Raw genomic sequence first — 23,097 nt, 5'->3', positions numbered from 1 at the left:
CCTTTGTGTCTGGTTACTTTCACTTAGCAGGTTTTCAAGGTTCATTCATACTATAGCATGTATGAGTACTTCAGTTCTTTTTATTACTGAATAATATTGAGTTGTTTCTGTATACCACATTTTGTTTATGCATTTGTTAATTGAGGGACATTTGGGTTGCTTCCACTTTGCGGCTGTTATGATAATGCTGATGTGAACAGTTTTCCCTGTGTGGACATACACTTTCATTTCTCTTGGGTATGTGTGTAGGAGTGGAATTGCTGGGAGAGCCCCTACTTCTGTCCACCTGAGGAAGGCATCATCTCCGTTTAGAAATGAGGACACTGAGGCCCCCACGTAGTGAAGTGACTTGCTGACCACACAGCTCATGAGTGATAGGGACAGAAACACTACCAGGCCCCTGACTCAGAAACCCATGTTCTTTTCCACCATAACACATCCAACTCTGATTTTGCTGTTGAGGGAAACAGATTCAGGGAAGGAAAGAGGCGGGGCCAGGGCAGAGCTGGGCACGAGACCCTCCAAACTCCCCCGATCCCCATTCCTCATCCTCCCCATCCTCCCCTTCCTCCCCATCCTCCCCATCCTCCCCATCCCCCCCTTCCTCCCCATCCTCCCCAGCACCAGCACACTGGTTTGTGCCTGCCATCCCCACCTCTCTACCCCTCCACCCCCAAGCTGCTCAGTGTTGACCAGCTCCCTCCACTTGGGCAGGAAATTGACCCAATAAAGTCTTTTACAGTGAATGTTAGGGATTTTCTCTGGTTTTCAAATTTTTCTCTGTACCCTTTTCATTTGTCCCCTTCCCTCCATCCTGTTTGCAATTAAAAGAGGACACCTGGGGAGGCCAGTGCTTTCCCTGAAAGACCTCCCCATGCTCCCTATAAGGCATTATTATTCTAGCTTTCTCTCCCAGCCTCTGCCCGACCCTACTGTAAGCAGCTGATTTCCTTGATTGATTGACACGTGGGGTTTGCCTTCAGCCTTGTTATTCAGTCTGATCTCATTTCTCTAATGTCCCCTGGTGCCTTCCGGGACCCTCTCTGGGTGGGTGGGGTGAGTTGAGTTGGAGACCACAGGCCCTCCTTGTAACAAAGACACCGACTCACATTTGCAAAGTTCTGTTCCACTTTCAAAATACTTTTACATGCTTGATTTAGTGAAGTCCTTCTGGCAAGCTTGGGTGTAGGTGTTTCTTTCTGCATCTTACATGCGGGGCAGGCAAGCTTCAGGAAGTGGAAGTGATCTGATCTTTGGTGGCCAGAGAACAGAGGGCTGGGATGAAGACACAGGTCTGTCTGACACTAGTAGGCAGCTCTCACTGTTATGCAGATCCAGGACTTCGGTCCAGGGCTTCAGGCTTCTAAAGCAGTGCATTGCAGTGGGCTCCCAGCAGAAATCATCACCCAAGGCTCCCATGATGGGGATGTGATTGGAGTGCTAGAGCCCTGCTGTCCACAACAGTAGCCACCAGCCACATATGGCTCTTGAGCACTTGAAATGTGGCAAGTCTGGTTTGAGATGTGCTGTTGAACATAAAATACAGGATTTTGAAGACTCTGTATGACAAAGATATATAAAATCGCTCATTGATTATTTAAAAAATATTACATGAGGGAATAATATGTTGGATATATTGGGTTAACTGTTATTAAAACTAATTTCACCTGTTTTTAAAAAATCTGGCTACTAGAAAATTCCTGCTGGAAGCACTCTGCTAGACAGGGAATTTTATGCCTCAGAAGTTCAGGCAGAGGCACTCTGCATTTAAGGCAGTGGGTTCCTGTGGTTCTTGGGCCTCAATTTCCTCATCTATAAAGCCAGGAGCCTGGAATCCTTTATCTCTCAAGGATCCCTCTAGCTTGAGCAGTGTTGTTAGGTGGACATCAAGCTCTCTGGGGCTCAGTTTCCTTATCTGTCAGATGGGGTAAATGATTCGTACCTCACTATCTGCCCATTTATCAAATCAGAGAATGGATATGGAAACACTTGGAAAGCGTCCTGAACTGTACAAATGTCAGATGTTATCATCGTTCACCCAGAACACACCTGTGGGCACCTGCAGAGGCATGGTGGGGGAGTGTAGCTTCCTGGATAACAGAGGGTAAGCGGCTAGAGCCCTGAGCCGGGGCAGGGATCCTGGGTACCATTCTGCTTTGCCACCATGGGATTTTGAAAAGCCTGTGTTCTGAGGAATCCATGGTGTCATGGAGCTCCTATGCCCACCATATGAAGACGAGAGGGCAGTTTTCATTGTTGCTTTTTTACTGATGGAAAAACACAGAGATGGAAGTGACTTGCCCAAGGTTATAGAAGGAATCTGTATAGCTGGAGGAGGCCTGAAGTCCTTAGCTTTCCAGCCCAGTCTGCTCCCATCACTGCAGTATTTGCGAGCCATGGCTGTGGGGTCTGGTTGTCTCATAGTGAAAGCAGAGTTGTCCGTACTTCGGACCCTCTCTTCCCTCTCGTCTGGAGGCACCTGGCACATTGGGAACTGTGAGTCTGGTGCCTGGCCCTGCCCAAGCCATTGACCTTGAGGCCCAGAATGAAGCCTGTTGTTCTTGCCCCGCCACATTCCAGGGCTGTTCTGTTCCCCTTGAGGGACTGGGTACCTCCTTTATTTTTAGCTAGTTCAGTGTGACAGCTTTGTTCTCGTCTGGGCAAGGGCCTGGTCTCTCACCAGCAGAAAGTGCCTTTTAGCAGGAGCCAAGGTCACCAGGAGGACCTTGGGCATGACCTCACGGCCTTCTGTGGTCCTCCTAGCAAGAGGAGTCTGGGGAAGCAGGGAGGGAGCACTGGGGCTGGGGTCTGAAGCCAGAGCCACCCTGGGTGCTGGACGCTCGGGCCTTTCGCTTGGCTTCAGGGCCCCGGGTTCCTCCCGTGTAAAACAGGGCTGATAACGCCCACCCTGCAAGTGTGCAGCTTGGATCAGGGCAGGTGGAAGTGCCCAGCAGGGGACCCATCCTTGCTGACTGTTACATCACAGTTCCCAAAACCTCAGTTTCCTCATCGAGAATGGGGATCCCGTTTGCTTCCTGATTTGCTGTGATTAAACAGAAGTGTTGTATGTATGAACAGTCCACGGTGCTTAATAGGTGCTGCGTCCGTGCTCACTGAAATGGAACTAACAGTTCAGAAGCATCAATTAAATGATAGATAAGGCACCGAGAGCTGTGTCTGAATTTCGATAAAGGGGCTGGAGAAGGGAAACCTTCCCTTATAGTGTTTCAACATGCCGAAGGGACTCCTGATGCGTTGCGGATATTTGCACACACAGCTTTCACTGAGAAGCCTCTAAAGTGGAACTTATTTTCCCAAACACATTTCCTCTTTCAGATATTCCACAGTCTCTGGGAGCCTTGAAGAGTGGAGACTCCTGATTATCTGTAGAGCGTTTATATGTCCCCTTGGGCCTTGAGGTGCAGATGTTGTGAGGCGAAGCGGGCGTCTGAGAGCGCCTGGAACTCTCCATCGCTCAGGGAGGGCCTGTTGGCTCCATGCAGGTTGCCCTGAGGCTGAAGTGAGGGGCTGGTGCTGGAGAAGGGCTGGGTCATTCAGGGAACAGGAGTCTCGGGCCTTATCTGAGCCAGCAGACCCTTCCGAGAAGACCTCCCGGGCCAAACGTCTCCAGAGGCCTTCCTGCCCCTCCAGGAGAGCAGCCACTGAGCCCAGCTGAGAAGCCACCTGAGGGCATGGGGACACAAGGAAGTTGGAAGCATGGCCCCTGCACCCCTGGCGCTCACGGTCTAGCTGGAGGCGTGCACCATGCATGTGTTGCTGCGGCGCGGGCAGATTGCTCCTACGTAGCACGAGGGCCGAGGGGATGCCGAGGAGAGCAGCAGCTGGTGCTGGGCGGGCGGATCATGGTGCCCCCTTCGGAGGAGGTGGGTGTGGAGTGGAGTGCAGAGACGCAGTTACAGGCCAAGCCAGCCGAGTAATAGAGGTGGATCTGTGAGGAAGGACCATCGGGGGTGCAGAGGGCAGGAGGGTGCCGGGAGCAGATGATCCTGGTAGGGAACCCACAGGGTCCAAAATGTCTCTCCTTGTGGCCAGTGCCCTCTCTGCTCAGGTACCAGCTGCCAAAAGCAGGATAGAAATGTAGGCTCCTTGGGGCCGACACCCTTGGCAGTGAGGTGGGGCTGGGCAGGCAGGAAGAGGGCTGGACCTGCAGGAGGACGGCTTGGGATGGCACCCACCACGGCGGAGGGTCCCATCGGGCCAGGACCTTTGGGCTTGCTATGGCCTTTGAACTTCCTTCCCAGGATTGTGTGAAAGGGGAAATGAGCAGTTCAGATCCCTGGTAGCTGCTGGAGGGTGAACGAGGCTTCCAAAATAATCAGGCTGGAGCAGCGTGCTTTCTGCAAGGCAAGGGAGCCATGCCGCTCCTGCAGTGGATGGAGCTGTGGCATTAATGCCACCATGTTCCCACGTCTCGCTGCTCTCGGAAGCCCTGGGCCTGGGTTCGCCCTGGCCTGAGCAAGAAAGGTACTGAGGAAGGACCACAGAACCAGGAACTTGGTGTCTACTCCGGTTTTCTTGCTGACCAGCGGTCACCTTGGCCAGTCGAATAACCTCTCTAGCCTCTAATTTTTCCTTAGGGCATTGAATGTGATGGCACCTGCCCTGCTTCTCTGGACAAGATAGTTTAAGGACCAGCATGTGAAGTGCTATGCAAAGTAGAGAGGCCTTCCTAGGTCAGAGTCAGGTGAACACACCCACATTACAGATGGAAAGACTGAGGTGCCTGCAGGATGGCAAAGCTGGAGTCTGACGCAGGTGTTTGTACTACCCAGTCCATGCCCCATCATTGAGCCAGGTAGGGTCCTGAGAAAATCTAAGTATGGCTGGTAGTGTGAGTCTTGGAGGCAGTTCCCCGAGGAAATAGAGGAGGAGTTAAGGTTTCAAGGGAGAAACTGTTTATAATGTGATTCCATTTTTTGTAAAATGAAATACAAAAAAACCCAAGCCCTGTATGTATGAATGTTTGTTTAGGTAGGAAAACTGTCCTAGAACATAAAGCTCTTTTAGCAGGGATTTCTCTGGGGAGATTGAGGGAAGAACTCAGACTTTTTACTTTTGTGCATTTAGGTATTGTTCGAATTTTTTTAATAAGTGTATATTACTTATTGTTACTATAATGTACTGTTAGCTTTTTTTTTAAGTAATAAAACAATCCAAATGTTTCAGAGGACTTTTGTGAGAATCTTTTATTTGCTATGGTTTCAGGCAAATGACCACCTACCTTTAGTTTTCTTTTCTACAAAATAGGTCAGTAATATTTGGTAATCAATGCATTTCTCTAGGTATTTAGGTAAAAGGAATTAGGGATATGTGATTATGAGTTAGACAAGGGAGTGAGGGAGATGGATTCCCTCTCCGTCATTTCGTTGGAAGGTTGGGAAGAATTCTTGGTACATAATTAAAATTCTCCGAATAGCTCTCTGAGGTGAAAGTATAATTATCGTCGTCATTTAAAAGTGAGGAAATCAGGACTCAGAGAGGTTAAGTAACTTGTCCAAAGTCATACAGTAAATAAATGGCAGGTCCTAGATTTGAACCCAGTTCTCTTCATCCATAGCCCTGTGTTCTTCCCGCCATGTAAGAAAAGATAGAAATCTGTAAGAAGAAGCCCAAAATGAGGGGTTAGAAGACCTGGAATGTAGATCCAGCTGCCACTGGTAAACCATGTGACTTTGTGTGAGTCATGGGTCTCAGTTTCCTCGACTACCGCTTTCTTTGCTGGGTTTCTGTGCCGGCATAAGGGGAGCTAACACATTAGGCATCACTTCATGCCAGACCCCTGGCATCCATGAGCTCACTGCTTCTCTTTGTATGCCGTCCAGGTGGGATAATGTGTGTGAAAGTTGTGTGTATAAATAGCAGAGCCCTCTGCACACGTGAGCTCTTATTAAAATAATATTAACCCCCCTGGACCCATTCGTTCCTGAGTCAGTCTCCTTAAGAAAGAGAAGTGAATCTGATGTTGAAATCTCTGCCCTGCCCTTAAGCAAGAGTCCTTCTTAATGCTTCACTGCCAGCTCCCCAATTTCCTTTGCAAGTAAAGTGTCTCACTTGGAACGTTCACTTCGTAGGCCTGTGCCGATCAGCTTCAGTCACACCTGTTGCTCTGCCTCATTCTTGATCCTCACGGAAGAATGGACGAGAGAGGGAGTGAAAATTTTCCATGGCTGTTACCCCTCCCACAGGGGGTCAGAGTGCCCGGGTCACCAGTGGTTACGGAGCCTCCTGCCATGACCAGCCTATCCACTTGGGCATGTACAGTCTTGAATTGTTTTTTTTCATACGTGTCTGTTGGGACCAGGAGGTGGGGCTGGGGTCAGGCACAGAAATGTTTGAGTTTAGAGCAGTGCAGGGTCGCTGGGCTCTTCCACTGGCCGGACAGCTCTGGGCCAGCGGGGCTTGGTGAATTTGTGTTCTCTTTTGACATCTCCTTCTGCCTCTGCTGTGTTCCTGCTTCTGGAGCCGATGAGAGCTTCCAGGCCCTCTTGGTCCGCAGGAAGGACACCCCAGGACCAGTATTTGCACAGTAGTGGGGCACCAGTGCCTGCCCTGTGCAGCCGCCTCGGCTCCCACCCTTGGGAGAAGGGCTCTTCCCCTGGCGGTGGTGGTGGGGGGTGGTGGTGAAAGATGCCCTGGAGGCTGGACAGGGGCGTCATCAGTCTGAGTCGAGAGTCTGTAGGACCCAGCTTGCCATATGGTGTCTGGGACCCTGGGGCCTCCCCCATTTCCTTCCCAGTCTGACTGAGTCCTGAATACTTGTGTCAGACACCATGTGTGAAAGGGAGCCCAGGGGGTTCCTATCACAGACTCCTGGAAGCCTCTGTTTCTGTCTGTGACAGACATCCTATGAGAGATGTTCCAAAGGCTTGCAGCTTGAAGCCCACCAGAAGAGGTGCTGTGCCCTCCTGTCACCAAAATGTAGGGCTGGGGGTTGGAGGCACAGGTGCGATTCTTTGGGCACCGGCGTTTGGCCAGAGCAGCAGAGTTTGAGGCAGCATCCTAAGAGAAGAGCAAGAATTGTGGAAATGTGAGAGGGAGGGGGAGAGAGAGGGGAGAGGAAAAGATCTGGAGTTGCTGTGGAGAGGGGGCTGAAAGGGAAATGCTGAAAGGACCCAGACTTCGGCCAAACCTCCCAGAGCCAGAAGTTGTCCTCCGGCCCTGCATCCCTCCTCCATCTCTCCCCTCCTGGGCTTCTGGGCCAACCTCCTATAAGAAAAGCAGCTCTTATACTGGGGTTCTTGCAGAGATCTGGAGCAAATGGGCAGGAGGACACCCTTCCTTTCTACCCCCTTCCACCCACCACCCTTTCCCAGCTTCTTTCCCAGGTGGACAGGGGCAGCCCGGCCAGCTGCGAGGCAGGGCTAGTCTGAATGAGAGGAAAGAGGCCCCTTGTTCAGTGAGGTGCTGGGCACTCTGGTCCCCTGGGAGTATTCTGCAAATGTCTCTTGTTCCAGGGCTTCCTGGGCTGCTTAAAGGGCTAGTCCATATGGTGTGGATCTGCTGAGCCCTGCACCAGGTGTCTGCCTGGCTGGGCAGCGTTGAGGGGTACCTGCAGCCCAGCCCCAGGATCTGTGCCGTTCAAAGGCCCCTCCTGAGCTCCTGAGGACCAGAAGGGGTGCCCCTTGGCTTATTCTCATGCACCTGAGATCCAGGAGGCTTCAAAGTCAGTTCCAGCTCTGCCCTAAGCTGTACCCTCTTTCTGGCCCCAATTTCCACGTCTCTTCTGAGAGGAGTTGTACCACGTGATGATTCATGAACCTGAACCAGAGGAGGAAAGCCCTCCTTCCTTCTACGCTTTGGGCCAGGTCGTCTTCTATATCCCCAGCCTGTTTTCTTGTTTGAGCTTCTTGCCTCTATTCGGGTTTGATTGGCTGTCCTGAAAACGTCTGGCTTCTGGGATCACTGTCCGTGTGCTGAGCTGTGCCTCGAGTTAGGAGGCAGGCTGGCTGTGGAGCCCTGCTTCTTCTAGAAGTTTCTCCCTGTCAGCTGGAAAATCTCAGCAGCTTTGCTTGGGCCTGATCTCCACATGGTAGGGGGACTGGCCTTCTCCAAGGGATGGAGACGGTTGTAGGGAGAATGTTAGACTCTTAGGTATGGGACTGACTCCCTGGCTGTGTGCTTCGAACTAATCACTTAGCTTCTTGGAGCCTCAGTTTTCACAACTGTAGAATGGGGATTAAGAATGTCCCCCTGGGACTTCCCTGGTGGCGCAGTGGTTAAGAATCCACCTGCCAATGCAGGGGACATGGGTTCGAGCCCACATGCCGCGGAGCAACTAAGCCCGTGCGCCACAGCTACTGAGCCTGCGCTCTATAGCCCGCAAGCCACAACTACTGAAGCCCGTGTGCCTAGAGCCCGTGCTCCGCAACAAGAGAAGCCACTGCAATGAGAAGCCCGTGTGCCGCAACTAGAGAAAGGCTGCGTGCAGCAACAAGACCCAACGCAGCCAAAAATAAATAAATAAATAAATTTTAAAAAAGAAAAAAAAGAACGTCCCCCTTACAGGGTCGTTCTGAAGGTTAAATGACATATTGGATGTGAAAGCACTTGATATAATTATGAAGTACTATTCTAGCATCCGGCATTCATTGAATTCCTCTATTGTGCCAGGCAACTGGGTAGTTCCAGAGGTCTCCTCCGTCTTTCCTTTCCTGGGGAACTCACATGTTATTGGAGGAGATAGGCATGTCAGTAGACAGATAATCGTGATGTAGGGTGAGGAGTGTGGTAGTGGAAACATGTCCACATGCCAGAGCAGCGCCGTGACTGCTGGTACCGCTCACCCGTCCCCGCCCCAGCGCACAGCTGAGCTTTCTGAAACGTGTCACTGTTGAATACTCAGTAGAGTCACGTTTAGAGTCTAAACCCGCTTGCCCAGTGTACGAGACCCTGCAGGCTTAGCTCCTGGCAGCCTTTGCAGCTGCTTCACTTCTTGCACTGTGTGCTCCGTCATCCCACAGACCACCCTCCCTCCCTCACCTTTGGCCTTCACACACGCTCTTGTTTGTGCTGGACGCACCCTCTGACATCACCCCTTCCAGTAGCCTTCTCCAGTTTGTGCTTGGTAGCCCCCATGTGCTTCTGTGGCCGCTCGTGTACGCGTGACTGCCTCTCCCGACCAGCACGTGGGCGTGGTGACAGCAAGGGCTGCGGATAAGCGCTGCCAGCCTTGGGGGTAGAACAGAGCATGTCTTCTAGGGCTGTGTTCTGGCCATTTCTCTTTCAGCTCTCGGCGGTTTCTGATTGCCCTTCTCTGCGCTGCTTTCTCACGAAGTGGAAAGGAAAAGGTAGTTGCGGTAGAAGAGATGCGGGTCGGGGCAGGGTTGTCTCTGGCCACAGAGGACACTGGGGGACTCCTGCCAGTGCCCTGATTGTCCCTGAGACAGGAGACAGGCAGGGCCTGGGGGAGCACGAGGCATGGAGTCCAGAGCGAGAAGGCTGCTCAGGACCAAAATATGCAGAAATGACTCTGTGTCCTTGAGTCGGACGTTTCCAGCCACCCTGAAAAGAAAGCATGAGAAGCCATTCTCAGAAGCAGATCACGTCAAAGGTCTTTTCATCCTCATCGGGTCATAAATCTGTCTGTCCATCTGCCAGAAACTTGCCGTGTGTGAAGCTGCTTGTGAGACACGGGGAGTCAAGGTGAATGGAGCAGACACTGTCCAGGTGACAGGCGTAGAAAGTGATGATCCAGGCTGGACCATGCAGAGAGATCAGTGCTGAGGGAGGCATTATCTGCACCCCGAGGGTCTTGATGTCTGCAAGAGGGGTGACATTTGATTTGAACCTTGAAGGGGAGGTGAGCTTTGAGTAGCTGGGAAGAGAAGGAAGGGCGTTTCAACAGGAGAGCCAGGCACCTCCCAGGAATGGTAGAGGTGGTTTGGCTGGTGTGCAGAGAGCCCGGCGCCACACCCGCCGAGTGTAGGCGCCTCCAATGTGGGGGGCTTTACAAGGTTTTGACCAGGGGAGTGAAGTGACCAGGGTCCCAGTTTAACAAGGTGAAATGTGGGGGACTTCCCTGGTGGTGCAGTGGTTAAGAGTCCGCCTGCCAGTGCAGGGGACACGGGTTCGAGCCCTGGTCCGGGAAGATCCCATATGCCATGGAGCAACTAAGCCCGTGCGCCACAACCATTGAGCCCGTGCTCTAGAGCCCGTGAGCCACAACTACTGAGGCTGCGAGCCACAACTACTGAGCCTGTGAGCCACAGCTACTAAAACCTGCGCGCCTAGAGCCCGTGCTCCGCGACAAGAGAAGCCACCGCAGTGAGAAACCCGCGCACCGCAACGAAGAGTAGCTCCCGCTCGCCACAACTAGAGAAAGCCCACGCGCAGCAACAAAGACCCAATGCAGCCATAAATAAATAAATAAATAAATAAATAAATTTATAAAGAAAGAAAAAAGGAAAAAAAAAAAAGAAGGTGCAATGTGGCCGTGGTGTAGAGGATGGGTTGGAAGGCAGAGAAATTGAAGATTGAAAACCATTACACTGATTATGCATCAAGCGTCAGGAATCCAGGCACATGGTTATCAGGGCTTCCTAAGGCAGGGAGTGGCAGAAAGAATGAATGGTGAGACAGAGAGACTTCAGTGAACTCCACAGGGTCAGGGACCATGAGGACAGATGTCTAACCAAGAGCCAGACATGTAGTAGGTGCCCAGTAAATAGAGTCAGCGGGAAGATACTATGAAGGAAGAACAACAAATGACAGCAACGGGGCCTGAGGTTAGGAGCCCAGGATCCTTGAGGAGAGTGGGGAGCCCAGGAAGAGGAGCGGGTTGGTTTAGTCCTGTTGGGTCGGGAGTGGTCTGATCAGGAAGTGTGGGCACATGGGCCCTGGCACACGGGCGTGGGAGCTTGGGCTGTCCCATACCTGCTGGGGGTAGTGAGGTTAAGGTCTCCGTGCTCTGGGCCTGCAGCCCCATGTCCTGCAGGGCTCCAGCCCTTCGTCCACCATTTCCACCTACCTAGAAGTCGTGCCCAAGGAAACCCACCAGCACCACTGCCTCACAATGCTAATAACAGCTAATGTTTACTGAGCACTTTCTGTGTTCTGAGTGCTTCTCTGTCTCCTTTGATCTTACAACGTTCTGTGAGTTACGTTCTATTTATCATCTCAGTTTTTCAGTTGAGGAAACTGAAGTTCACACAGCTGGTAAGTGCTGGAGCTTGGATTTGAACCCCAGGTAGATGGCTCTGGAGCCCTTGTTCTGTGGCACTGTCATCCATGTGAGCATGAGCCAGCCACCTCTCACAGAGGGAAGGAGTCACGTGGAGGCTTAAGGTGCCTTTGGCGTGTACCTGGGGTTTGAAGGGCAGCTTCCATGTAATAGTCGAGGATTGGAAGGGACCTTGGAGGTGTCTGGTTCATTTTACAGGGGGGGAACTGGGGCTCAGAGCATTTGCAAGCCTGCTCTGAGTGACGTGGTCGATCGCAGTTGAATGATGGGCCAGCATGGGTGTTCCAGTGCCCGCAGGAGCTGGATTGTCTTAGGCAGGCGGGAACCTCGCGCTGCCTGCCCCGTCCTACCCCAGCCAGACTTGAGCTGAAACGACCTTCCTCAGCCTTGGCCTCACTTTCTTTCCTTCTCATCCTTCTTTCAGATCGACAAATATCTCTATGCCATGCGGCTCTCTGATGAAACTCTGTTAGATATCATGGCTCGTTTCAAAAAGGAGATGAAGAATGGCCTCTCCCGGGATTTTAATCCGACAGCCACAGTCAAGATGTTGCCAACGTTTGTAAGGTCCATTCCTGACGGTTCAGGTGAGTCTCTCACGCAGAGATTGGGCTCTGAGGGCTGAAAGCTCTGTGAAGCCACCCTTCCAACTTACATTCATTTGTTTGTTCATTCATTCATCTTTCATTCATTTACTCATTCATCCAGTTATTGATTCAGTCACTGTTCCATCCATCTGTTCTCCCATCCATCCATCCATTCATCTATCCATCCATCAATCCAATGTATGTCCACTGAGATCCTACCATGTGCTAGGGGATACCATGGTTGGACCATGCTGACCTGCGTTCATCGGCCTGTCTAGTGACTTATGGTAAGAAAGTGTAGTATCTATGGATCTTACAGATGTTGTGTGAGTTACACTTATGCCTTCAGAACATGAATGGCTCCAGAACACATGATTCTCCTTCATGTTAGGAGAATCCCTCCATCAGGGCACCAAGGCCTCCTTTTAGTACCCCAGATAAGTAGCGGTCCTAGCGGCCAGGTACGTCTCAGACTCAGGGGGGAGACTCAAGTCCCCATTTGTACAAATTTCATAGATGCTAAGTCAGGGTAGCCCCTCAAGCAGAGAAATGGTGAGAGGAGTAGGACCGGAAAAAAAAATTGTCCTGTTGGTCTGCATCGTGTGGCTCATGCCCCACAGTGGGGATCTGGTGGCTCCCTGAGGATTGTCAGTACCCCCTCCCCAGGGAGTGGCCTCAGCCCCTGCTCTTGGCAGGGTGGAGGCTGGGAGGGCACAGCCTGGCCTTGGCCTGCTCAGTGGAGGTCGTTCTGTCTGGCTGACCCAGGGGTGGGTGCTGTGCCTGCCCCAGTTTAGCACACGCACAGGAATCCTGCTCTGAGCCGTGTTCTGTGCTCTAGGCTGGGGCTTGCCTGCTTTGTGAGAGGGAGGGAGAGAGGTCATGAGAGTCAGGTTTCTCTTGGGGTTGTGAGTACATAGCCTGAAAGTATGGCCCTTACAACACTGTTGTGTTTCTTCCCTACTCTGGGGACTAGTTTAAAGCTGCGATTTGGGGCATCTGATATGGAGCTGACAAAATGGACATCAGGAAAACTGCAGCTTTTGCAGCTGATGTTTATGAAAGGTGGGCGAGTGCACGGCTTGTTGGAGGACTGGCTGCAGTGGGAACGTCCTGCTGTGCCTGCAGCCGGCCTTTAAAGTCCTGAACAGTATTGGGACGCCTAGGAAGGGCATGTGCTCTGTTTGCCCTGTGGCCACAGGTGGGGTTTACTTCATGCACACACACTGGTACTTATATCTCTGATGTTTCTTGACTGTTTAAAATCTACTCCACTTTTATCCTTTTGTTTTCCTTGAGGCCTTGGTGACCAGCAGTTTAGGGTTTTTTTACGACTGCCGAAGAGATTCTAGCCATCAGAGTGACCAGACCGTGGTGTCCCCTGGGTTTTGTTCTAATGCCTCTGGCTTTCTAATTCGCTCCTGCTTTTTCCCAGCCCCGAATGGCATCCACATCCAGGAGCATTTGTGCCTTTACAGGGTTAGCTGAGTTCTGTAGGAGAGGCGTGGCTGTGCCTGCTGTCAGCTGAGAAAAGAGGAAGGGGAGGCGAGGTGGGATGGGCAGCCCCCCAGGGCCCCTGCTCTGGCTTTGCTTGGAGAGCTCAGAAGGATGCCTTATGCCTGGGGAGCACCTGATCCTGTGTGACTGGCCCAGGGCCGGCACATCCCATGAGAGATGCCTTCTCTTTCCTCCTGAACGCGGCTTGCAAGCCAGCTCCCCTTCCCAGGACTGTGTGTCAGCAGGGGGTGCCCTCCTTCACTCTTTCACACACCATTTCCAAGGTTGAGGGGCTCAAAGTGTGATCCACATACACAAATGGCTAGTAATCTAGTCATTTGTCCCCATTAGTTACTCTTTAAAACAGGGCCCAAAACTCATCCTCATTTGGGAAAGACAACATTCTGCAGCCCCCTCTTAGAGATTCAAAGCAGACACCGACGTATTAAAGGCCCCGAGCAGTCCTGCAGGAGAGAAACCTGTTTAACCCAGCTACCTGCCTTTTCCCCAAACCTGTTTGATCTTTCCCCCCAACATCTATTACTATATTTCATCTATTTTGAGACACCTTTTTGTTTGAGTCCTCTGAAATCAGCAATGCATTGTACAATAGTTGCATCTTTAAATTATTATCGGCAGTATTTTTTTCTCTTTTCGTAATACATAAAATAATGATGTGTCTGCAATCAGTGGTGTCTTAAATGTGATGACATATGTGGTAATATGCCCATGTTGGGAAACACTGTCCTAGGGTTTGCGGAAGTGGAGCCAGCAGCCTGGGCCCCATGCTTCCTTCTGAGCCTCTCATCTCCAGCGTGGTTGGGGCCAAATGTTCAGGGCCTCTTGGGAGCCCAGAACAGTGCTGAGAACAGAAGGAGGAGGGGGGGAGGAGGAACCAAAGCCCTGAACCACAAGGACCCGCCCTGCTATGCATGAGGCCCTGGGTCCCCCAGCCTTCCCCTACCCTGCCCACCTCTGTGCTCCCTGGTGACCGTTCCTTCTATCCTGCGTTAGTTTCCAACGCAGCTGTAACAAAGTACCACGAACTGGGTAGCTTTAAATCAGAGTGAATGATCTCACAGTTCTGGAAGCTAGAAGTCCAAAATCAAGGTGTCAGCAGGGCCATGCTCCTTCTGAGACACTGGGTTAAATCTTTCCTTGCCTTTTGCTAGCTTCTGGTGGTGGCTGTCAATCCTTGGCATTCCTTGGCTTGTAGTAACATCTCTCCAGTCTCTGCCTCTGTTGTCACGTGGCATTTTCCTCTTATAAGGATACCAGTCAGATTAGGACCCACACTCATGACCTCCTCTTAACTTGATTACATCTGCAAAGACCCTATTTTCTAATCAGGCCACATTTACAGGCACCCAGAGTTAGGACTTCCGCATATCTTTTGCGGGGGCCACTGTGCAACCCGTAATACACCCTATACTTCTCCCTATGACTGTTCCTAATATTCATGGGTGGGCTCAGGTCATGTGCCCAGGGGCCCACACTCCCCTTGGAATGGTCGCTACAGCCCCACACAGACATTGACATGGATACCAAGGCCTTGGGTCCCTGACCCCAGTGCAGACCCTGCCCCTTTGTGATGGAAGTGCCTCCAACCAGGAGGTCCCCTGGAGTAGCCAGAATGTGGGTCTCCTTCCTAGTAAACCGTGGTGCTATTCCCTTTTCACAGTGTTAATTACTGCTTCAACTGTATAATTAGTCAGCAACAGAATTAGTGGTAATCCCAAACCACCAAAGGATAACTTGGACTCACCGAGGTTGACTGACAGATGCCCCTGCCCGTCAAGTGGTGATGTGACTTCCAAGTCAGAGGGAGAAACAAACCTTTCCTTTCCCGCTGATCTTGACCCTCATGACTGGACTCAAAAGAGTTTTGAAACTGTACTGATTTTTCGGAAATGTTATCTGCCCATTTTTATTAATTTTTTCCCCTTTTGATGATTTTTATGGGCAGTGGTTTTTCTTTAATTGCTCTCCAGTAATCTACACACTAGGTTAAAAAAAAACCAAACAAACCCTAAAGTGGCTTTTAGCTGCTGCATATCCTTTCTGGAGTGGGAAAGGTATGAATAATATATAAAGAAGAAAGATATTGAAGCCTTTTTACTCCGATGACTTGGCTAAACAGAAACCCCCCTTCAGAGCTGCCCAGTCAGGGATAGGTGCCTAGCTGCGTCCAGCCTCCCTCAGAAGGCCTGGCCAACACTTTGTCTCACTTGTGAAACCTTCCCGTTTTTCTCCTCTTGTCATTTATCACTCAGGATATTGTATCCATAAATACCAATTAGATCGTAAGCTTCTCGAGGATAAATTGAGTTGAACATTTCCTTGTTTCTGTTTCATGGTTCCTGGCAGGCTCTTTGCTCAAAGGTTAAGTTAAAAATGTTTGATTTGCAGTGTGGTCACAGTTAAATTCTGGGGGCTTAAAATATACTACTTTCCAGCCAAAGGAAGGAAAATATTTCCTTTTTCCACTGCATTTGGGCTGGTCACTCACCTTTCTCTGCCTGTTTCCTTATCTGGGAAGGTGGTTGGATTGTCTCAGAAATTCTCTCCATCCATGAAATCTGAATGTCTAACGTTCTGGGTGGGTTTCTGATGAAGGTATAAACTCTCATCAACTAGCTGGATTGCAGACAGGAGGGAGGGCTTTGTGTCTCATGTACAGAATTAATTCATGGAGCAGAGCAAAGGTAGGCATTTCATGAAAGCAGAGTTTTTGTTTGCCCTGTATTCCAGCGCAGGTCTGGACTCAAGAGAGACATCTGTCCCCGTGTTTGTTTTCCATTATTTGCTGGTAATAATGGTTGTCGTTAGAAAGTGGAGAGTTGCCGGGGGCCCTTCAGATGTTTTGTTTAATGAGCCTTTTCTAGAAGAGCAGTTCTTCTGGCTTCAGTGGAAATGGGAAATGTGGGACGAAGTCTCAGCAGCGGCCGGCAGGAAGGTTGAGGCCAAAGATTTGAAGAGAAAGTTAGAGGGAAGCCAACTGCTGCAAAAAGAAGCTGAACTTGAATTTAAAGGAAAAAATAAAATAGAAACCCAGAACACTGGATTCATCTCTGGCTCTGCTGCTTATTATCTCTGTGACCTTGGAGACGTCCCTTAATTTTCTAAGCCTCCGTTTCCTCATCTGTAAAATAGGTGTGATGGTCCTGCCCTGCCTGCCTTACAAGGCTGTCAAGAGGATCAGATGAAAGTGCTTTGGAAACTGCAGACCACCTTGAGAGTTACAGGGGGTCATTGTTCTCCTGATCATCATTGTAACTTAATAACCGACTTTGTAAGAATTCTTTGGGCGGCCCCTTCCCAGCTGATGCAGCCAGTCAAAGGACCCCCACCTATCAGACCTAAATGTGTAGGTCTAGCCCTGGAGGAAAGAGTCAGAGCTTTTCAGAATTCACTGGCATCCCTGTGATGTTACAGGGGGAGGAGGCAGGAAAAAGGGGGAAGCAGAGGCAGGCTGTCTCATCCCCACCCCAATATCCCCACATAATGTGGACGAGCCCGTAGGCTGCAGCTCTGGTGCCTCTGCAGCAGGGTGACTGGACACCACAGCTCTGAATGGGGGAACCAACTGACATAAAGGGGAGGATAGATCATTTATGGAGGGCAAGTTGGTATTTGGGGGACTCATTGCCTAATAAAGAATATTGAACCCAGAAGCCTCTGGTTGTAGCTGAAAGAAATCTAACTCAAAGTTGTATAAGCAAGAGAGGGAATTCTAGGTTCACATAACTGGGAAATGGAGTTGTAAGTTGGCTTCTGTTGACAGGGACTCATCTGTCTTATTCTTTCAGTCTTTGTGTCGGCTTCTTTCATAGGCCACCTCTCCCTTATGGTGGCAGAGACAGCCCTGGCAGCCCTAGCTGACACCTCACCTAAGAGCTAGAGGTCCCAGAGGTGGTCTTGGAGAGGGTAATGATTGGCTGATGTGGATCACGTGCCCATCCTGAACCAATCATGATGGCCAAAGTGGGGGACTCTGGGTGCTCTTGGGTCACACATTGGTTCCCCTGGAGCTGGAGTGGGTGGTCAGCCCCACCCCCAACTCAGGTGAAAACCAGGAAGGGTAGTTATCTAAAGAGATGCTAGACAGCAAACAAAGCTTACCGGAAATCTTGCTGCCCTTTCCAGAAGTTGTTCCTTGGTGTCCTTTGCCTGGCAGAGGATAGGACTGAACAGACCATGCATTTAACCCAGGTAGTTCTTATCAAACTAGCAGCAAACATGTACTGATTCGCAGGACTTAGTACTGGGGGAGGGAAGTAAGCATGTTATATTGCCCTGGCCTTCAAATTGCTTATCATCCAACTGAGGAAGATAAGACATATATACATAAAAAATTAGGAGCATCCCAGTATTTGCAAGTACATGAGTGACTAAGAAAAGGGAAGGGCCCTGGGCTTGCCACAGGCGTGACTGTGAGCAAGTCACTCACCTGGTTTGGTTGGAGCTTCCTTATCCATAAACCGAGAAGGTAAGTTAATATTTGTCTCGGCATTTCCTGAGGTGCAAATGTGATTTACAGAAGAGAGGCCAACTGCCATTTCTTTTAGCAGTCACAGACACACCCTGGAATCAAGGTCACTGCTCAGGGACAGATCAGGAGCTGCACTGGGCTTAACAGTGGCCTCTTGTAAAATGCCTTCAGGGAACGGCCCCCCTCAAACCCATCAACTCCCACTAGTAGGTGTGTGGAGTATGCAGTATTTAGCATTGTCCTTACATCTTAAGGCCGCCTTTCTGGTCTCTTTCTCTGACCCTAACTCCTTGGAACCCTACTGACCTGTGTTTGTGTTTTTTTTTTTTTTTTTTAAAAAAAAGGGAGCAGTGGAGAGCTGGGGTGGGGCAGGTGTCTTGCAGAGCTGCAGAAGTGTGGGCCAGCCCCATGCACCCTAAGGCCAGGTTCCTTCCCGACCTAGAGGCAGCTGAGACCATTTTCACTTATCTTGCTTGCAAACTTCAGGCCTGGGTCCTGCAGAGGTGCTGCTTGAAACCTGATCCCTTTCTGCATGAAGGGCTGAAAGCTCTTACCCGTTGTGTGTTGACACTGACACCAATAAGCAGGAGATGCCCGACCATCACCTGGAACTTGAGCACAAGAACCTGCTTTTATTTAGACCTTTCATTCAACTGAAAATGAGACCTTTGACCAGGCTGGCAACTGAAAAATTTCCCAAGCTATTGTTTTTAAGTTATGATGAAAGCCAGTGTAAAACATGAAATAAATAAATGGTTTTATTTTTTGAAAACCATTAAAACAGTAAATAAGTTAAATTAAAATGTTAACAAAATAAAAAGTACCCATATTTTCATCCTAGCATGGTGTTGGCTTTTGTGCTTATTATTTCCCTATGCACAGGTGGTTTATAGTTGCTTACCGGAAGGAGTTTTCGTTATCTTCATTAAAGATCAAAGCAAAAGAACAGAGTCAGAAGCTGCAAGGAATCATGGATGTTGATGAGACCCCCAAAGAGAGATGTAGCTGTTCCTGATGTGCTGAAGTGTCACTTTGATGCTGGCCTTGGGGATCCTTGTCCCCGAGGTCTGTCCAGGAGGTGGTTTTATCCAACGGTTATGAATTTGGGCTTTGGATTCAAATTCTGGCTCTGCCACTTACTGGCCGTGTGCTTTGGCAAGTTACCTAATCCCTCCCAGCCTTTACTTGCTCATCTGTAGAATGGGGATCATAGTTTTACCTATTTCACAGGGTGGAGAGGGTTAAAAGTAAAATGAGGCATATGAAGTACTTAGCGACTGGAGTACAGAAAGGCTCAATGAATGATGGTTAAATAAATAAAGTGCTTTTGGTGCTCTAGTAATTCTTCCTCCTGAGAGGAAGCACCTCATACCAAATTCATTTTTTTAACCGAGTAGTAGTGTAAGCACCATAGGGGTTAGGATTCTGATGGGAGCCCAAAGAAAACCCTAAACTGATTTGAACAACCTGTAACATCAGGGTCAGAATTTCCCACAAAGCTGTGACACCTGCTTCCCAGCATTCTCCCTTGGTCTCTTTCCTTTGGACCATAGAAACAGTTTTTTTTTGTTGTTTGTTTGTTTTAATTAACTTATTTATTTTTGGCTGCGTTGGGTCTTTGCAGGCTTTCTCTAGCTGCAGCGAGCGGGGGCTACTCTTCGCTGCAGTGCGCGGGCTTCTCATTGCAGTGGCTTCTCTTGTTGCGGAGCACAGGCTGTAGGCGCGCGGGCTTCAGTTGTTGTGGCTCGCGGGCTCTAGAGTGCAGGCTTAGTAGTTATGGCTCACGGGCTTAGATGCTCTGCGGCATGTGGGATCTTCCTGGACCAGGGCTCGAACCCGTGTCCCCTGCATTGGCAGGCGGATTCTTAACAAACTGTACCACCAGGGAAATCAAGATAGGAGCAATTTAAAAACAACGTCATGGGGAATTCCCTGGCAGTCCGGTGGTTAGGACTCCACATTTCCACTGCAGGAGGTACAGGTTTGATCCCTGGTCGGGGAACTAAGGTTCTGCATGCCACACGGTGCGGCCAAAACCCCCCCCCCCAAAACATTGGCATCATGTGGTATATCTATACAGTGGAATATAACTCAGTCATTAAAAGGAATGAGGTACTGATACATGCTACAACATAGGTGAGCCTTGAAAACATCATGGTAGATGAAAGAAGCCAACCACAGGGGACCACATATTGTAGTCCATTGATATGAAATGTCCAAAATAGGGAAATCTCTAGAGACAGACAATGGATTAGTGGTTGTTGGTGAATGAGGGGGTTTGGAAAGAAATGGGGAGTGACTGCAAATGGGTGCGGAGTTTCTTTTGAGTATGACGGAAAATTTCTATAATTAGATAGTGTTGATGGTTGCGCAACTCTGTAAATATACTAAAACCCACCAAAGTGTACACTTTAAAATGTGATAGGTGAATTATTTCTCAATAAAGCTATTATTAAAAAAAAACCAACAACCAACCAGCGGTATAACTGCTTCCTGTTTTATGAACAACAAGCAAGGCTGCCTTGAATGAATGAATGGGCCACCAACCCTTGTGATCAAGCAGCTGCCAAGCATTTATTGAGCTGTCCTGGGTGCCAAGAACCTAAGTTGTGGTTCTTCCCTCAAGGAGCTTGAGAGGGTAAGAACAGAAATTCAGTTTGAGAAGACTTTGGTTCATTCACTGATTCCTTTACCACCCTCATTAGTTCAAGTATTTGTTGTGTTCTTACTGTATGCCAGACAACCATTCTAAGTTCCGGAAATAGAGCAGTGTGTCGGAGCTTAAAGCTTGGTAGAATCAAATACAAAGATGGCGTCAGCTTTATAAAAGAAAAGCTGTTTTTTAAAAAAAGCCAACCACTACTTAAGAGCTCAAGGGACCCAGAATAGCCAAAACAATCTTGAAAAAGAAGAACAAAGTTGGAGGACTTTCACTTCCCAGTTTCAAAATTTCAAAGCAGTAGTAGTCAAGACAATGTGGTACTGCCATAAGGATAGACATATAGATCAGTGGATCAAAACTGAGAGTTCACTGTGTCAATTACATCTCAATAAAACTGGGGAAAAAAGAATGCGGAGTCCAGACGTACCCATATTTATAGTCATTTATAGTACCAGTACTGCTATAAAGACAGACATAATAGGTTAATGAAATAGACTCGAGAGTGTGAAATAAACTTTTACATTTATTATGGTCAACTGATTTCTGACAAGGAAGCCAAGACAACTCAATGGGGAAAGAGTAGACTTTTCAACAAATGGTGCTGGAATTTGACAGTGGATATCCACATGCAAAAGAATGAAGTTGGACCTCTACCTCATATCATATACAAAAATTAACTCAAAATGGATCAAATACCTAAATGTGTGACCTAAAACTATAAAACTCTTAGAAGGAAACATAGGTGCGAGTCTTTGTGACCTTGGATTTGGCAATGGATTTTTAGATATAACACCAAAAGCACTAACAACAGAAGAAAAAAGTAGATAAGTTGCACTTCATCAAAATTAAAACCTTTTATGCTTCAAAAGTCACCATCAAGAAAATGAAAAGATAGCAAGACAGTGGGAATGTAACATCAGAAGTAAAATTAATAGATTTTAATTGATTTTGGAGGAGACTGTGTGAGGGTAACTGGGGTAAAGGATATTAGATAGTGGCTTAATGGTTTGGAACCTTGCCCATCATGGCCTCCTCTGTTGGTGCTGTATTGTGGTCTTGGCATACGGTCCCGTCATCTTTCTCTGTCCCACTGAGGTCCACCCCAATCACTGCACACATTGGTCTTGAGGAATATAACCGTATCGAGCCAGTTTACTCCTATATGACCAAGAGGGACTTCTGTTAAAAACATCCCCCGGGTGAAAGCAACACAGGTGTCCAGCAACAGATGAATGGATACACATACAATGGAGTATCATCCAGCCTCAAAAAGGAGTGAACTACTGATCCAGGCTATAACATGGATGAATCTTTGAGACTATGCAAGGTGAAGTAAGCCAGACACAAAAGGACAAACACTGTATGATTCTGCTTACATGAAATACCTAGAATAGGCAAATTCATAGAGATAGAAAGTAGAATCGTGGTTGCCTGGGACTAGGGATAGGGGAAATGGGGAGTTAATGCTTAATGGTTATAGAGGTTCTGTTTAGGATGATGAGAAATTTTAGGAATGGTGGTGATGGTTGTACAACGTTGTGAACGTATTTAGTGTCAGTGAACTGTACACTTAGAAATGGTTGCAGTGGAAAATTTTATGTGATGTGTATTTTACCACAATTAAAAAAAAAAAAAAACCCCTGGGGAATCAGTGGAGCTCTGGACTAGCTGGAATTGGTGTCTGAGCTGATGGGGAAGGAACCCAAGGCATGGAATGGACCTCAGATGCTCAGATATAGGGTTTTCTCTGACTTGAAACGCTGTTTTTGTCTTTACGGATAACATAGCCATTTGTGAAAAGGGGTAAGAAATTAGAGAAAGATGGGTAGGGCTTGATACTTAAGTCCATACTTCCATTCTCCTATAGTCGGGAGTGAGCAGGACTGTGTGAAGCTGTCTGTCTAGGGACGCCCGGCTGGGAGAGGGTTTCTCTTGCCCACTCTTCCAGGCGGGGCAGTGGTCCTATGGCATCTGAATGACTCCTGCTTCTGGCCGAAAGCACAGCGCGGTGGGGCTGGACCCTGTTGAGAAGCGGGCAGAGCATGAGACTTCCCCGGAGCACTTGAATCTGATGTGATACTGTTGTCTCCCTAAACAGAAAAGGGAGATTTCATTGCCCTGGATCTTGGCGGGTCTTCCTTTCGAATTCTGCGGGTGCAAGTGAATCATGAGCAAAAACAGACTGTTCATATGGAGTCCGAGGTTTACGACACCCCGGAGAGCATCATGCACGGCAGTGGAAGCCAGGTGGGTCCCTGCTCCCTTCCCATCAGCCCCTGTGGCCCAAGCATCAGGCCCCAGGGTACCTCCAGGAACCAGACCCCAAAGCACTGGGAGTCCATCATAGGCACGAGTGGAGGACTCTTGGGTAGAAGAGCGTGACTGCCGGAAGAGACCCCACGATGTGCGTAAACTGGTGGATGGCAGGGGGCTGCTGGGGCTTTCAGGTAAGGGGTGCGAAGAGGAGGCCCAGCAGGTAAATGCATCCATTCCCTAAGGATCCTGGGCTTGGTTCCCCAGCAGAGGGGTAGCAGAGTCCTTGGGTGAAAACCCTTCTTCCAAGCCATTGTCCTCACCCAGTTCACCAAAGGCCCAGGCCTCATAGGTTATGACTGTCATCTAGTGGGGCAACAGGAATCTGAGCTCACAGCCCCGGGGCTAT

At 49.2% G+C, this 23,097-nt stretch overlaps 1 protein-coding gene across 1 annotated transcript in view; it reads left to right on the top strand.

Annotated features, from left to right (window-relative positions):
- The window catches only part of HK1 (hexokinase 1), a 74,111-nt gene that overhangs the window by 7,774 nt on the left and 43,240 nt on the right, over positions 1 to 23,097 (top strand). The window contains exons 2-3 of the mRNA XM_007454569.1: positions 11,625 to 11,787; positions 22,534 to 22,682. Of these exons, the coding sequence (XP_007454631.1) occupies positions 11,625 to 11,787; positions 22,534 to 22,682 (312 nt within the window). The remainder of the gene's footprint in view (positions 1 to 11,624; positions 11,788 to 22,533; positions 22,683 to 23,097) is intronic.

The sequence above is a fragment of the Lipotes vexillifer genome, unplaced genomic scaffold (assembly GCF_000442215.2).
Source record: "Lipotes vexillifer unplaced genomic scaffold, Lipotes_vexillifer_v1.1 scaffold708, whole genome shotgun sequence".
NCBI lineage: Eukaryota > Metazoa > Chordata > Mammalia > Artiodactyla > Lipotidae > Lipotes > Lipotes vexillifer.
Note: the sequence above shows the minus strand (reverse complement) of the source record. Positions and strands in the feature narration are given on the sequence as shown.